The sequence below is a fragment of the Oryctolagus cuniculus genome, chromosome 3 (assembly GCF_964237555.1).
Source record: "Oryctolagus cuniculus chromosome 3, mOryCun1.1, whole genome shotgun sequence".
Lineage (NCBI taxonomy): Eukaryota > Metazoa > Chordata > Mammalia > Lagomorpha > Leporidae > Oryctolagus > Oryctolagus cuniculus.
The window spans coordinates 10,753,867-10,769,252 of NC_091434.1; the positions used below are offsets into that span (position 1 = coordinate 10,753,867).

General features: G+C 40.0%; 1 protein-coding gene across 3 annotated transcripts in view; it reads left to right on the top strand.

Annotated features, from left to right (window-relative positions):
- The window catches only part of SPHKAP (SPHK1 interactor, AKAP domain containing), a 186,980-nt gene that overhangs the window by 60,734 nt on the left and 110,860 nt on the right, over positions 1–15,386 (top strand). For all 3 annotated transcript variants that reach the window (XM_008259275.4, XM_008259274.4, XM_008259276.4), the window contains one exon: positions 5,903–6,010. In XM_008259275.4, coding sequence (XP_008257497.2) covers positions 5,903–6,010 — 108 coding nt within the window. The remainder of the gene's footprint in view (positions 1–5,902; positions 6,011–15,386) is intronic.

A 15,386-nucleotide genomic window follows, 5' to 3' on the forward strand; every position in this document is an offset into this window, starting at 1 on the left:
CGAAGAGAGGACCCGGATTCGGTTTGCCTGATTGGTAGGCTTGTAAGCACCTGTGGGCAACTAGCAAGCAGAGCAGAGTGTGTGCCGTGGGGCACCGAAGACAGGCGCGTATCAACGCCAAAGAATAAAAAGAAAGGGGGAACTGTGGGGAGCAACTCAGACTAGACTAAGTTACTGGAATTAAGACTTATTCTATGCATCTGCTCTCCCACAATATGGCGCTGGGGAGGAATAAACTTCTATGCAGCTGCCTCTCGCCAATTTGACTGATAAGCTGCAGGAGCTGATCCTGCTCCTGATTGGAGGAGAGCAGCGTGCTCGGCGTGTGGGTAGCAGAGTTGGGATTGGTGGAAGAGGACTATAAAGGAGGAGAGAGACGGCATGCACCAGGAACATCTGAAGGAACATCTGAGCAGCCCCCGAGAGAGCCGGCCGGCGGTGTGCCGCTCCTCTGCGGAAGCGGGGAAAGTGGCAGGGGGAGCCGCTCCTCCACGGAGGTGGAGGGGTCGGCAGCCAACCCGGGAAGGACCAGCAGCAAACCCGGGAAGGGCTGAGCAGACAAAAGAACAGCGCAGGGTTTAGTGTCATTCCTCCACGAAGAGGGGGAACAACAAAGCCAGGAACTCAATCCAGGTCACCCATGTGGGTGGCAGGAACACAGGGCTTGAGTCATCACCTGCTGCATCCCAGAGTGTGCATGAGCAGGAATCTGCAACAGGAGCAGAGCCAGCACTGGGACACAAGCACTTTGCTATGGGCTGCATCATCCCAAGCAGCATCTTAATCCCTAGGACAAAGGTTTTGTTTTAAATTCCGCTTCCTTGTGCTGTCGCTTCTGTTTTCACTAACGGGAAAAGTGCCTTAGGAAACATATTCAGAGCTCTAGGGATATGAAACAGCCAGGTTAGAAGTCTTTGTAGCATTTTCCAGTGACTGAGCAGTTCTATAAAGCATTTGACCTTTTTTAAATTTTAATTTATACAAGGGAAATGAGTTTCATGTATTTCATATATACAGCTTTAAGAGCTAGTGATACTTCCCACCACACTTTCCCTCCTCTCACTGATATAAGTGGCAGGAACCCAATCAGCTGAGCCATCATCACTGCCCCCCCGGGTCTGCATGAGCTGGAGCTGGAATCAGAAACCAGATCGATTCAGGAATCAAGCACAAGCATTGTGATGTGGGTGTATTAACTGGCCAAATGCCAGTCCCAGAGTTTGATTTTTAAGGAATGTGCTCTGGAATGACTAATGACTAGTCAAAAGCTGTATTAAACCTCTCTGTAAAGTATAATTGACCAGTATGTCCCATAGGTGTCTACATTTTAAACTCTAATGTTACTATGCAGTTATTGTTCTATTGATGGTGTCCCTAACTCTGAGAATCAAAGAAAGGCAAAGAGTAGAAGCATGGTGACATCTGTTTGTTTAATAGTGACTCAGATGTAAAATCGTGCTTTCCTTTGGCAACTCAGTATACTGAAAATAATTGCCAAGTGGATTAACTTAAGTATATACTTTTTTCTTCTCCTTAAAGAAATCACTTCAGAATTTGATTAATGAAAAACTAGTTAAAAATGAAAGTGCCAGGGCAGGCATTTGGCCTTATAGTTAAGATACACTTTAGACACCTGGATGCCATGTCGGAGTGCCTAGGTTTAAATATTTGCTCTGCTCCTCATTCCAGCTTCCTACAATGGGCACCCTGTAAGGCAACAGGGGATGAATCCAGTGGTTGTGTCTTTGCCACCCACATGGAAGATCTAGATTGAGTTGCTGACTCTTCACTTCATGTCACCAAAGTCCAAGCTGCTGTGAGCAATAGGGAAGTCAACCAGCAAATGGGAGCTTGTTCTCTCTCTCTCTCTCTCGCTCTCTCTCTATCTCTCTCTCTCTCTCTCCCCTCCTCCTCCTCCTCCTCCTTCTCCTCCTCCTCTACCTCTTTCTCCTTCTCCCCCTCCTCTCTTCCTACCTCTCAAATAAATAAAAATTCAAAAAATTAAGAAGTACATAAGAAAATTTATATTTATTTACAAAAATTAGAAGAAGCACATGAATTTTCAGAAACAAACTCCAAATCAGACCCATTTGTATGGTATGGAAAACACCACTTATGAAGTGATTTAAACTCACAAATCTTGGCATCTTCAAGACAAAGTTCAAAGTCAGGCTTTAAGAAGACCAAATCCAAAGTCAGGATTTGGAGGAAAAACTAAAGTGTATCTGAGCTTTCAGGTCTGCATCTTCAAAATAGTAACTTCTGTAAAGATCCTTATCTTTAAGTTAATTCCTACCTTACAGCAATAAAATGAAGATTAAATGAAAAGGTGAAAAATAGGTGTATATATGAAGCTTTTAGCACCATTTCCAGTATATTTTAATCTTGCAAAAATAGTAGCCACAAAGGGTTATACCAGAAATTTATACTAAAAGTATACCTTAGATCAGGGTATTTACTAAACAATTTAGCCCTCACAATCTAACATATTTTCTTTTAAAAATGTTTATTTATTTATTTTGAATGTCAAAGAGAGAGTGAGACACACACACACACACACACACACACACGAGAGAGAGAGAGAGAGAAAGAGATCTTCCTCCACTGGTTTGCTATTGAGATAGCCACAACAGCCAGCACTGGGCCAGGCCACAGCATGGAGCCAAGAGCTTCATCTGGGTCTCTCCTGTGGGTAGCAGGGACACAAGTACTTGGGCTGTCCTCTGCTGCTTTTCACAGACCTTGAGCAGGGAATTGGTTTAGAAGTGGAACAGCCACTTGCACTCCTGAACAAGCACTTATATGGGACGCCAGCATCAGAAGCTGTGGTGTTACCCACTAGCCACAATGCCAGCCAATGAAATAGTTTCAATCCAATAATATCAAAACAAGGCATAGAATTTTCTCTTTTTTAAATAAGCATTTTATTTATTTGAAAGGGAGAGACAGAGGTTCATTCTGCTGATTCATCCCCAGTTCTCCCTCCAGGTCTCCCACCTGAGTGGCAAGTGCCTAAGGACTAAGGTCATCTTTCACTGCTTTCCCAGGCACTTTATGAGGGAGCTGAATCAGAGGTGGAGCAGCAGGGACCTCAATCAGTGATCCTATACAGGATGCTGTCATCAAAGGTAGTGGCTTAACCCACGGTGCCTCAACATCAGCCCAGCATACAATTTCCTATTGTCCACTGAAGTTCTTTTCAAGCAGTCACAATTAAGATCATATTCCAGGATAACTTGCTATAGGGTTGGTGACTCACATCTATTGGTTCACTAAATATGCATGAGTCCACCAGTTGATGGCATTGTCCCCATTTACTTAGGGTAGAAACTGAGACAGCATTTAAATCAGTTGCCCAAGCTCATCCCACTACTAATGACAAAGGTAGGATTTCACTCCAAATTGCCAGTGCCCATGCTCTTAAACTCTACTCTTTGCTGAAAATAAAGTGAATGGCAGTGTGGAACATGTATTGAGAAACTTTTTCCATTGTAAATAAAGCTTATCGATAATCAATGTTTCTCAATTATTTTGAACTCAAAATTCTTTGTTCTCTAAATAAATCTACTAGAGACCTCACAAAGCTTCTGTTTCATATGGGTAATGTTTGTTGATATTTTCCATATTATGAATTAAAGCTAAGCAATATTTTCATTTATTTAATTAAAAATAACCACAATTAAACATATAATTTATTTTAAGAGTAGCTTTAGAGTCAGGCATTTGGCACAGCCTTTAAGACAGCTCCTGGGACTGGCGCTGTAGACTAGCGCATTTAGCAGCTGCCTCTGATGCCAGTATCCCATATGGGTGTCGACCAGTGTGCCACTTCCATGCCAGCCCCCTGCTAATGCACCCGGGAAAGCAGCAGAGAATGTCCCAAGTGCTTGGGCCCTGCATCCACATAGGAGACCCAGAAGAAGCTCTGCGCTCCTGACTTCTACCTGGCACAACCCCAGCCATTGTGGCCGTTTGGGGAGTGAAACAACGAATGGAAAATCTCTCTCTCTCTCTCTTCCTCTCTCTCTCTCTCTAACATAAACAAATAAAAATAAACAAACAAAATTATTAAAAGAAAGATAGCTCTTAGGATGTCCTTCATCCCCTGTCAAGGTGCTGGGTCAAGTCCTAGCTCTGCTCGTGGTTCCAGCTCTGTGCTAATGCTCATTCTGGAGAGCAACAGGTGATTGCTCAAGGAGTTGTCTGCCCTCCATGTAGGAGGTACAGATCGAATTTTGGCTTCTGGCTCTGGTCCTAGCCTAGCCCTGGCTGTTGCCGCCATTTAGGGAGTAAACCAGCAGATGGGAACTTTTTCTATCTCTCTCTCTCTCTGCATTTCAATTTCATAAATAAATAGTTTTTAAAACAATTTTATAAATAGGGATAAATGCACATTAACATTTTATGAAAAAATATTTCCAAAACAAACAAAAATCTTTTAGTGAACAGTGACTTCAGTTTTCCTGTTTGGGAATCTCTTTGATGCCTGACTGTATAGAAACGGCTGAGCTCTCCTACCTTCTTCGGCATTGTTCGTTGTGCTATCGCAAGCCATGTGGCCTCTGTAAAATCCACTGCGTACTCATGACACAATGAGAGTGGAAATGGCAAATGTTTTACTATTATTGGAAAAACTGCTTGACTACTGTGCCCTAGGAAAGAACACAACCCACAGTGTCAGTGTCATAGTTTAGGCACAATCTTTGAGAGAACTGAGAAGTTCCGCAGCCAACTTTGGTCAGCACTGATCACCCAGGTTCATCATTAAATCAGGTATCCATTCACGAAGTGTCTCTCTGCTCTCTTACGGGAAACAATTATCTCACTGTTAGGTAACCAAAAGCAGAGTGTGGTGAAGGTTTACGAGTTTACGCATCAAAAACAAAATGAAAAAAATAGTCATAGAAAAATGTGTCAGAATTATGTGGTTAACTCTAATCAGAGACAAAAATTAATGTGCTCTATCTCTACTGAATAAAAAAGACATTCTTGGGTTGTATACATGAAATTTAATTGAATGTCATTCAGTTTTACTGATAAACTGATTAAATCTATTATAGCACTTAACTAAAAGCAGTAGTCAAATATTAGACATAGTGACTACTGAGAGAGTATTGGACATTTTAAATAAGATGAGGAAAGTTTTAAATGATTGCAGAGTGTTCCGACACATTACAAGTCAAATAATTTATGAGATTTGCGTCTTCAAAATATTCTGGCTCTGATATGTGTTCTTCCTTCCTTGCTTTAAAATCCAATCACCAAAACAAGGCATTTGTAAGTCATGTTTGGGCCTGGGAATTCATGTAGTAAACTTCCGTTTGCTTTACTGTACTCTTTCTACATGGAAAATGATTACTTGAATGCAGTTTACCTGTTCCTAAGACTTTAAAACTTAATGTAGTATCCTCATGTTCTACGATTGGGCCTTTTGTCACACCTATGTTAGCAGAGTTGAGCAACTACGGAACAGTGTCACACCAAAAAGAAAAAGGCTATGTTTTTTAAAAATATAACATATTAAAAGGGTCTGAAGGAGTGCTCACACTATAGTCTGAGCCCCGTTGGCAGTTGGACCAGACCCTCAAACAATCATTTGCCTGCCAATCTTGCAACAGTGACGTGTCCAAGGTCAGGGTTTGGTGAGAGAAGGGACATCAGTACGAAGATCCACATGTTCCTCTCGAGTTGATTTCCGGTAGAATACTTGATACATCCGAGCAGTGCTATTATACGGCAAGTTTTTTTTTTTTCTTCTAATAGTCAGATGCTCTGAGGAAAGAAAAAAAAAACACCGACAGGTTTTTAACGAATGAGTTTTTTTTTGCTTGTTTTTATTTTTGTTTTTAAAACAGAAAGCTTTACCAAGTAAGCACTGAGAAAGTTCTCTGGTTTCCCCCAGGTTCTTCGCAGCAATAGCTTGCTGGAGTCAACAGACTACTGGTTGCAGAATCAGAGAACACCCTGCCAAATTGGCTTTGTGGATGACAAGTCTGAAAACTGTGCTTCTGTAAGTATACAGAACTCTCGGAATATTGTGCCGCAAAACTGGGAAGTGAGCATATGTGTGTGTGTTTAAGACAGAAGTGTGTCATAATTAAATAAAGCCTCGAAAAGTAGCCTTTTGAAACTATGTAAGTGGTTTACCTGCAGTATGGATGAAACAACACTTGAGAATACTTCACAAAATTTGTGGAAAATGGAATTAAAATATAAGTTTATTGTGGTACCAAAAAATTGAAATCCATGCATAGTTTTTTCATATCACATATTTTCCATGAACCTTTTGAAGACTGATGGTTCTATTTCAATTTTGCTCATTTCAACCAAATTACTCTGATCAGTTCTCTGAAACATATATTTAAGTTTTCAAAAACAACAGAGAAAAACATTCAGAAATAGAGCCACATGATTTTAAAAGACCATTCCATAGCTCTCTTGGGTTCTTTTCATGAAAACTGCATAAAAATTTTCCATCATTCTTACAAGTCACTGTTTATAAAACTTTTCAACCTAAGAAAGAAATAGGCATGCATTTTAATATACTGGAGCTTAGCTTTTACATGCGGAACCTTCCTTTTCAAAGGAAGAGTTGTTATACTTAAACAATATAATTACTATAGCTTAGAATGTGAATCTATATTGCTAATGTGAAATATTCTCCTTCCTATGTGGTCTGCAGAGCTGTGTGTTTCCTTCTTATTGAACTCAAAAGCTCCCATGGGATCATTATTAGAGAAACTCAGGAAGAGTGTTTCCAAAGAGTAGGGAAACGTAATGTGATTCTCGTGACTAAATTAAGAGCATCAGCTCTGAGCTATTCCTAGAGGTAAGTTGCAAGCCAGCATTTCTGCTAAAAGTGAGAAAAGGGGGAGGGATTCGGATAAGGAGAAACTGGAAATGGGATGGAGGCTTTTTATACATAATGAGCAGAACCAGAGAACCAGAACTGGCAGAGACACAAGATACAAAAATTTCATATGGCAGAGTCTCATAGCATAAAATACACAGAGTCCATTCAACAGACAAGTGACTCTCCTTCTTTAGGCAAATATTTTTAGTAATTTTGAGCACTTGTCCAGAAAACTAGCTTCAGGCTAAAAAATATTTAGGAAAAATGAACAAGAGTTTGTAATTGAACAGTGATGTCATCTCTATGAATTCAAATTTGACGAGTTGGAAAATTCAAACATTTGCTGGTGCAGATACACAATCACGCAGCTACACCTTGTGAAAGATAGAAGCAGAGAGCAAAATCTATTTGTGGCCACACTTAGGTTGAAGTTCTCAGCTAAACTGTCCCTGTTTTAGAAAGTGTTCCACTTCAAGGATGCATGAAAGTTGGGGCGCTGGATTGCATGTCTACAGTTAGAAATGCTAAGTTTGACAGTCAAATCCAGGATTACACTGGATCTTTCCACATGTAAGAAAATAATTCTCCTATTCCTCACTAATCCAAAAGACTCCCATTTGGATCTAAATTATATGACTTCCCTCTGTAATTCTTCTAAACACAAATAAAAGACATACTGGATTACCCATTTCCCCAGTAGGTTGTAATACTTGAAACTGACACAGCATTAACAATTGTGCATGACTCTGATCCTAAAAGGAATTTTAGGGCCTCTATGGAAAACCAATACGAATATCTCCATACAATCACGTGGACACTTAAAAACATTATCTGAGAGGCAGATATTGGGACACACATACACATACACACACACACACACAGAATCTGAGGGCACTGTAGCCATACTCTTCCACGTTTTACCACCGTGTAGTCTGTTCATAACTCTGGAGACCCCACTCTAAGTGAATTGTTGCTTAGTTAATTGGTCATTTGTTCCTGAGCAAAATTAGTAGGGAACTTATTCAAATCCAATTTAGACTCTTTTGGTACTCATTCACTGCACGCCAAATAGTTAGATTCATGGTTTCTTAGAACTAAGGTCTTCCATGTATCAATGTTTACTGAATTCAAGATGATCTCTACTTTGAAAATTTTTGAGGGATAATTTCTGGCTTGGAAAACATTCAGGGTACTGTGTGAATAGCTCAATATTCCTGTTTGTTTTCAAGCATTAAACCGTGAGCTTTAGTCATTTTTTCAGTAGGAAACCACATTTATTACCCAGCTAAACGAGGAGTCTTAGGCAGAGTAATTTGGAGCAATCAGTACAATGAACGTTCTGCCAAGCATGAACTGCTAGCTGGGAAGACTGGCTCAGAAATCCCTTCAATAATTTTTCAAAATCAAAACTTGATGTTTTCCTAAATAGAATTCTCCTATGAAACTATTGATTTAATTTTAATTTGCCATTCTGAAAAAAATACTCGTATACTAACCTCCCAAGTTTAAAAAAATGACTATTTAAAGGAAAGGAAATGTGAAGGAGCATGATGGGATTGGAAGCCAATCGACAAAATCCAATAGCTGAAACATTATCTTAATAGAGGTCCTTTCCATAAATGGTAGGAATTGGGCTTTTCAGTATTTTTATTTTTTAATTAAAAGCTAAATTAGTTCCTTTTCATCCTCTAATGCTTTCTACTATTTCCTGGAGTATAATTTTTGTCTTTCCATGATATGTCTTTTGGTTTAATTCTTCATTAACATTGACTTGACCATCCATATTTTTTTGTTTGTAGTTACTGTTAGGTTGTTTCCTTGCTGATCATTTTAAGACTCCCAGCTATCCTCCTTCAAACAAATTATACCCTCTTTATATAATACACTTTTACATTAAAAATTATTTGAAAGGAGAATAGACAGAGTTCAAATCCACTGATTCATTTCCCCAGGTGTCTGCAATGACCAGGATTGGGCCACTGCTGAAGCCAGGAGCTGAGCGGGGGCACAAGCCAGGTCTGCCCGCATGGATGGCAGGACTCAGGACTTTGAGGCATCCCTGCTGCCTCCCAGGTTCCACATTAGAGGCAGCTGGAGTCAAGAAGTGGAGCCATGGCCGGCGCCGCGGCTCACTTGGCTAATCCTCCGCCTGCGGCGCCAGCACACCGGGTTCTAGTCCTGGTTGGGGCGCTGGATTCAGTTCCGGTTGCCCCTCTTCCAGTCCAGCTCTCTGCTGTGGCCCGGGAGTGCAGTGGAGGATGGCCCAAGTCCTTGGGCCCTGCACCCACATGGGAGACTAGGAGAAGCACCTGGCTCCTGGCTTCGGATCAGCGCTGTGTGCCGGCCGTGGCGGCCATTGGAGGGTGAACCAACAGAAAAGGAAGATCTTTCTCTCTGTCTCTCTGTCTCTCTCTCTCTCTCTCTCTCAGTGTCCACTCTGCCTGTCAAAAAAAAAAAAAAAAAAAAAAAAAGAAGAAGAAGAAGAAGTGGAGCCAGAATCAAAACAACCACCCCGATAGGCTGAACATCATTTCCTAACATATAGTTTAGCTGATGAATATTAGTATTTAAAAGGGTGTTCTATTTGCCTTAAGTTTGCAAATAAGTAAGACAAGCTCTCAAATAGCCTTCAACATTCCACACATGAGGTTGCAAAACTGAAGAAGGTATTTGTCAGCTGACCTGTCCTGTGGGCCTCACATGACAATACAACCCAGAGGCAACAGTGACAAAATGAGATCTTAGATGAATTTTTATTTTATATTTTTTCTCCGAATATATTTATACCCATTGATCCTGTATCTCAAAAAAAAAAATGTTAAAGAGACAGACACTTCACTTCATGTGAGACTAACATGACCAAGAAAATGATCAGTGACCCGTGAAGGGGCATTTTGAATGATCTATTTCTGGTATTTACCAAATTTTCAAGCATATTTTAAAGTTATTTTTCTTAAAGAAATCAAGCTTGAAACTTTTTTAAAAAAGTCTTTAACTTTAAACTTAACAAAAAAGTTTTGATGGTACCAAGAATTTCCAGTGTCCCAAAATGCTGACTTGCAATATCTGCTTTCTCCTGTTCTGTGTCTGCATCACATGTATGTAAATACGCACAGATGACTCTGTTATGAACTTTTAAGACTGAGTTCCAGACATGAAGTCTCTTAATCCCCATAATCCCTACCAAATTCAGGGTGGAACATAAATACACACAGCAGCAATGCTTCTATCAACAAGGAGTTGCCTAAACACAGGAGGTCCTACAAGACAATAATGAAGTTGAATAATTCCTATTGCCTAGCAATGTCACAGTGGTCTAAACCTCATAGCCCCAAGCATCACAAACCTCCACCAATAACCAGTGGTGACAAACCTGCACTCTGCCAGCTGTATAAAATGCTGCTAACCAGTGTAAACAAACGTGCACTCTGCCAGCTGTATAAAATTATAGCACATACAATTAGGTACCACATATAATACTTGATAATGACAATAAACGCCTGTTATGAGTTTATGTATTCACTATACTATACTTTTATCATTCATGTAGAGTACATTTCTACTTATTAAAAGTTGACTGCAAAATAGAGTGCCTTTTTACGTGGGCAGCAGCCTCAAATGTTTTGTGCATCAAGAGCCCACATCTAGTGATTGACTTATACCATCTAGATTAGTGTAAGATACTTCAGGTTTGCATGATGGCAAAATCACCTAACAAGGCAGTTCTCAAAATATTTTTTCTGTCATTAAGTGAGACACGCATGTGTTTAAAACCAGGATTATACCCAGGGCTGAAGAAACACCCTGTGCATTCAATACCCACTGCTAAATGACATTCTGTAAATATTTATTCAGCAAGCTTTAAGGAAAAGCTAAATGCTGCCTGCAGAAAAGCTCCGTGTATGTGTGTGTGTGTGTGTGTGTGTGTGTGTGTGTGAGATATGTATCACAAGATAATCTCAATCACTTTTGGCAGTGGTCAGCCAAATAAGAGGCCCTATGTGGTGCACCCATTCACCTTAGGAAGCCCATCGAGGGTTACTTGTGCAAGTAGACTCCTGGGAGGATGAAGCTACCTACCTCCCCTAGGAGCTTACTTCCGTTGCCTGCATCCAGTACGATTCTCCAAGAGAGAAGATCTTGAAAGTTGTTTCTTGTATTCCTACTCATTTCCAGGGGATTTGTACTCCCACAACTCGGAGAGTTTCAGAGGGATCTACTTTGTATGGAATGGGTTGGCAGGACGTAATACATTTCCTGCACGCTTTGCAGTTTAATTTTGGGCAGCAATACTATGAAGACGTAATTCATCCTTTATAAATGAGTTTGTAAAACTCTTCAAGCATTTGGAAATAAAGGCGCATAATGTGCTTCTATATAGAAAGTAGATGTAAAATATTTGGTTGTGGGAAATAGTGGTCATGAATTATCCCAATTTATTTCCCTTTATAATATGTCTCCATGTGTACAAATTTCACTTCCTGATCCATCTTCTCTCTCCTTCACTGCCCATTCTCCAGTTTCATTAGAATACTTGCCGTTCTTCAAATATCCATATTTCTTTTTTTTTTAATTACTTGACAGGTAGAGTTATAGAGAGTGAGAGAGAGAGAGTCAGAGAGAAAGGTCTTCCTTCTGTTGGTTCATTCCGCAAATGGCCACTATGGCCAGCACTGCGCCAATCCAAAGCCAGGAGCCAGGTGCTTCTTCCTGGTCTCCCATGGGGTGCAGGGCCCAAGCACTTGGGCATCCTCCACTGCCCTCCTGGACCACAGCAGAGAGCTGTACTGGAAGATGAGCAACCAGGACTACAGTTTTCATAGAATTACCTTAGCTTGCCCTGCCCTGGTACCCATTTGTTGCCTCATAAATTCTTCCTGACTTTCTCAGTCCAACTATGTTCATGCAAAACAGTTATTTCAACTGTTAAGCATTACTCATTCAGGCATGGAGAAAAATATCACATTCCTTCTTTAAAATTAATTCCTAGGAAACGCTCTGCTGCTTCCTGTTCTCTTTACTTATTTGGAACTGACAGCTGGTTTCTCAGTTATTTCAATATCATGTTCCTTCAAAATTGCTTTGCCTTTTTTTAAAGATTTATTTATTTATTTATAAGTCAGAAATACAGAGAGAGAGGGAGAATGAAGGTGAGACAGAGTGAGAGAGAGACACCTTCCATCTGCTGGTTCACTCAACAAATGAACACAACTGCTGGGGCTGGATCAGGCTGAAGCCAGGAGCCAGGAGCTTCATCAGGGTCTCCTGCATAGGTGCAAGGGCCCAAGCACTTGGTCATTCTTCTGCTGCTTTCCCAGGCCAATAGCAGGGAGTTGGATCAGAAGTAGAGCAGCGAGGACTCAAACCGCCAGCCATCTGGCACTCCAGATGGGGGCTTAATCCACTATGCCACAGCACCAGCCGCAAAATTGTTTTGTCTCAGAAGAGAATAAATGAACTTCATTCTTTGTAAACATACCATTCACCCTGCATTTTTACATTCTTGTAGTTGTTTCACTGTCATCCATAAAAACACCTATTCCTGGGGCTGGTGCTATGGCATAGTGGGTAAAGCCGCCAGCTGCAACACCGGCATCCCATATGGGTGCCAGTTCTAGTTCCGGCTGCTCCACTTCCAATCCAGCTGTCTGCTATGGCCTGGGAAAGCAGTGAAAGATGGCCCAAGTCCTTGGGCTCCTGTACTCACATGGGAGACCAGGAAGAAGCTGCTGGCTCCTGGCTTCGGATCAGCGCAGCTCCGGCCATTGCAGCCAGTTGGGGGAGTGAATCAGCGGATGGAAGACCTCTCTCTTCTCTCTCTCTCTGACTCTCCTTCTCTCTTTATGTAACTCTGACTTTCAAATAATAAATAAATCTTAAAAGAAAAACACCTATGCTTTCCAGCTACCCTTTAAAAATCAAATGGCAGACAAAACACACTTGCCATGATCCTGTATGTCCAGCAAAACCATCCATCATTTGTCATTCCTTTCTTTGACTGACTACCAAACTAAAAAAAAAAAAACAAAAACAAAAACAAAAGTCTTCTTTCTGGCTTATATTTCTTACCACTTTGATTAAAGTGCTCTTATTAGCAACACCAAATCCACTGACGTGTTTCACTGTTCATATCATTTAGATCTTGCTAGAATTAACTGAGGTCACACCCCCCCACCTTCTGAAAACTGTGTTCTCCACAACTTCAAAGCCATGATTTTCTCATGTAATTATTCTTCTGCCTCTAGGATTTTTCTCTCTGACATTTTCATGTGATGTTTCCAAAGGTCTGCCCAGAAGCCTCATCCCTGTGTGCTTGATTCTCTTACTGGTCCATTTCATCCATATATCATTGCTTCAGTCCCATCAAAATGCTGGTATATTCTTCCTTCCCAATTTGCCCTTTTTAATGACGATTTTGTGATCTCCTATATTTCTCCAAGCTATACTTCTTACAGGGATGGGAAACCTTTTCACTCCAAGGACCATTTTGATATTTGTCACATCATTTGCAGGCCATATAAAATAACCAACTTGAAAATTAGCCTGCTGGAGATTTGCTGAATTTAGAGTTGCACCTGCAGTTGCCACGGCAGGGCCAGACCAAATAATTTTGCGAGCTTTTGTGGTCCATGGGTCAGACATTCCACACCCTTGCTACACTTTATTTCAAAAGGGCCATCAAAAATGTTCATTTTTTAAAAATTTGGGCTATGCCTGTTCAGTCCACAGTCACTATATTAAGACCCACATATTTCTTCTACATACTTCATATGTGCAAATCAAAAGCAACCAACCAGAAGAAAAAGCAAAAAAAAAAAAAAAAAAATCCAGCACCCTTGGAAAGTCACTGGTGTCTTTTTCTCCTGAAATTTTGTGCAGCAATTCTTTACTTTAAGATTCCAGTGTGACGAATAACTACATCCTCAGCCCCTGTTGCCACCACCAGCATCACATCATACCTGCTGAGTCAGTTCAGTACCTATTCAAGACCATGACTCTTGTTTTTAATTGAACTGAGCCTTACTTCCAAAGGAGCTGATGCAGCATCTTTAGCCTAAATTTTAAAGTGCATTGCAGATTGTCAGGCCTATAAAAAACACTTTGACACTGGCACACCCTGACATCGGAAACACATTCACAATATTCATTTGCCTGAGCTTAGTGGTATAACCAAAATAAAATATCAGCTGGTGACTGTGTTTTCTCCATGTGTTGAACAAGCAGAATCTACCAGTGTTCCCCTATTCTGCCATACTAAGTGACTAAGCTTCCATTCATGAGATGGCAGAACCCAAAGTTTGGAATCAACCCAAGAAGATAACACTGCTCATTACATTTATTGTTTAGGCAAGATCATAAAATAGCAACAAAGAGAAGAGATTTCTCAAGGCTAAATCAGTACCAAATTCATGTGTAAAGCCCCAAATCACTAGTTTTTAGTGCAGCATGTATAGCACTTTTTCAGTATTCTGACAGTCACCTTCTTTTCTCCCAGCAAATATAATAATTTTATGAAAATATCATAAAATTAAAATTTCTCCATTGTAAGATTATCATGTTCATTTGAAGCAAATATGATTTACATTACTAATCCATGCTGAAGACCCAAATTGACATCCTTGAATGGTTCCTAGATATTTATCTTTTTTGATTGATTTTGATGATTCTAAGATTGTCATGTTTACATATAAATTGCTACCAGATCATACCTACTTATATCATCCACAGGTATAAATGTCTCTCTCTCCCTTTCTTCTCCTTCTCCTCCTCCTTTTCCTTCTCTTTCTGTAAAACAATGAAGTAAATGCAGGGATTAACGTTAGTGGCATAAATAGGATTAAATATTTCTTCAACAGAAGGTTAAAATCATCTAATAATAATGTTGTCTTCAAAATATCATGAGCACTAATGCATCCTCTCCCCTGTGATCCACATTAGTCCCCACCTTACCCACCCATCCAATATAAACACAATGAAAATTTTTGGTTTTACAATGTGAAACTCTTTTTAGGAAATTTAAATATAACTTTGAGGCTGTTTACACCGAATATATTCATCGTTTACTTGTTTATTTAAACACAACTTACTACTTTACAATTACAACAAAAATAGTCATCCAACGATTAATATGATAAAATAAAATAAGATCAAAAAGTTAAGAAAATGATCAAGCCAAAAAAATAGTAAATTAAGAACAGGAAAAATAAAATCAGGGTCATAGTGGTATAGTCAGTAAAGAATTCCATGCACAGTGCAAAGTTTTACTCTGCACTTATTGGCAAGAAGGTCAGTAATCCATGACACATCAGAACATTATCATTTACTTTGGAGCAATCCCACTCTGAATAGTCATAAGACCTTTGGAAGTTTTTACTTTGAATACTCAGAGATGTAATATTTCTCATTTCATCTGTTAGATCAGCTTATCTTCAAAGCAATGGATTCCTTATTGCTATTTTCAGAAATGTCCCTAATGCCAACTGAAGACAAGATGTCAAATATGATCAATAAACCAGTTCTGCATATGATAGAA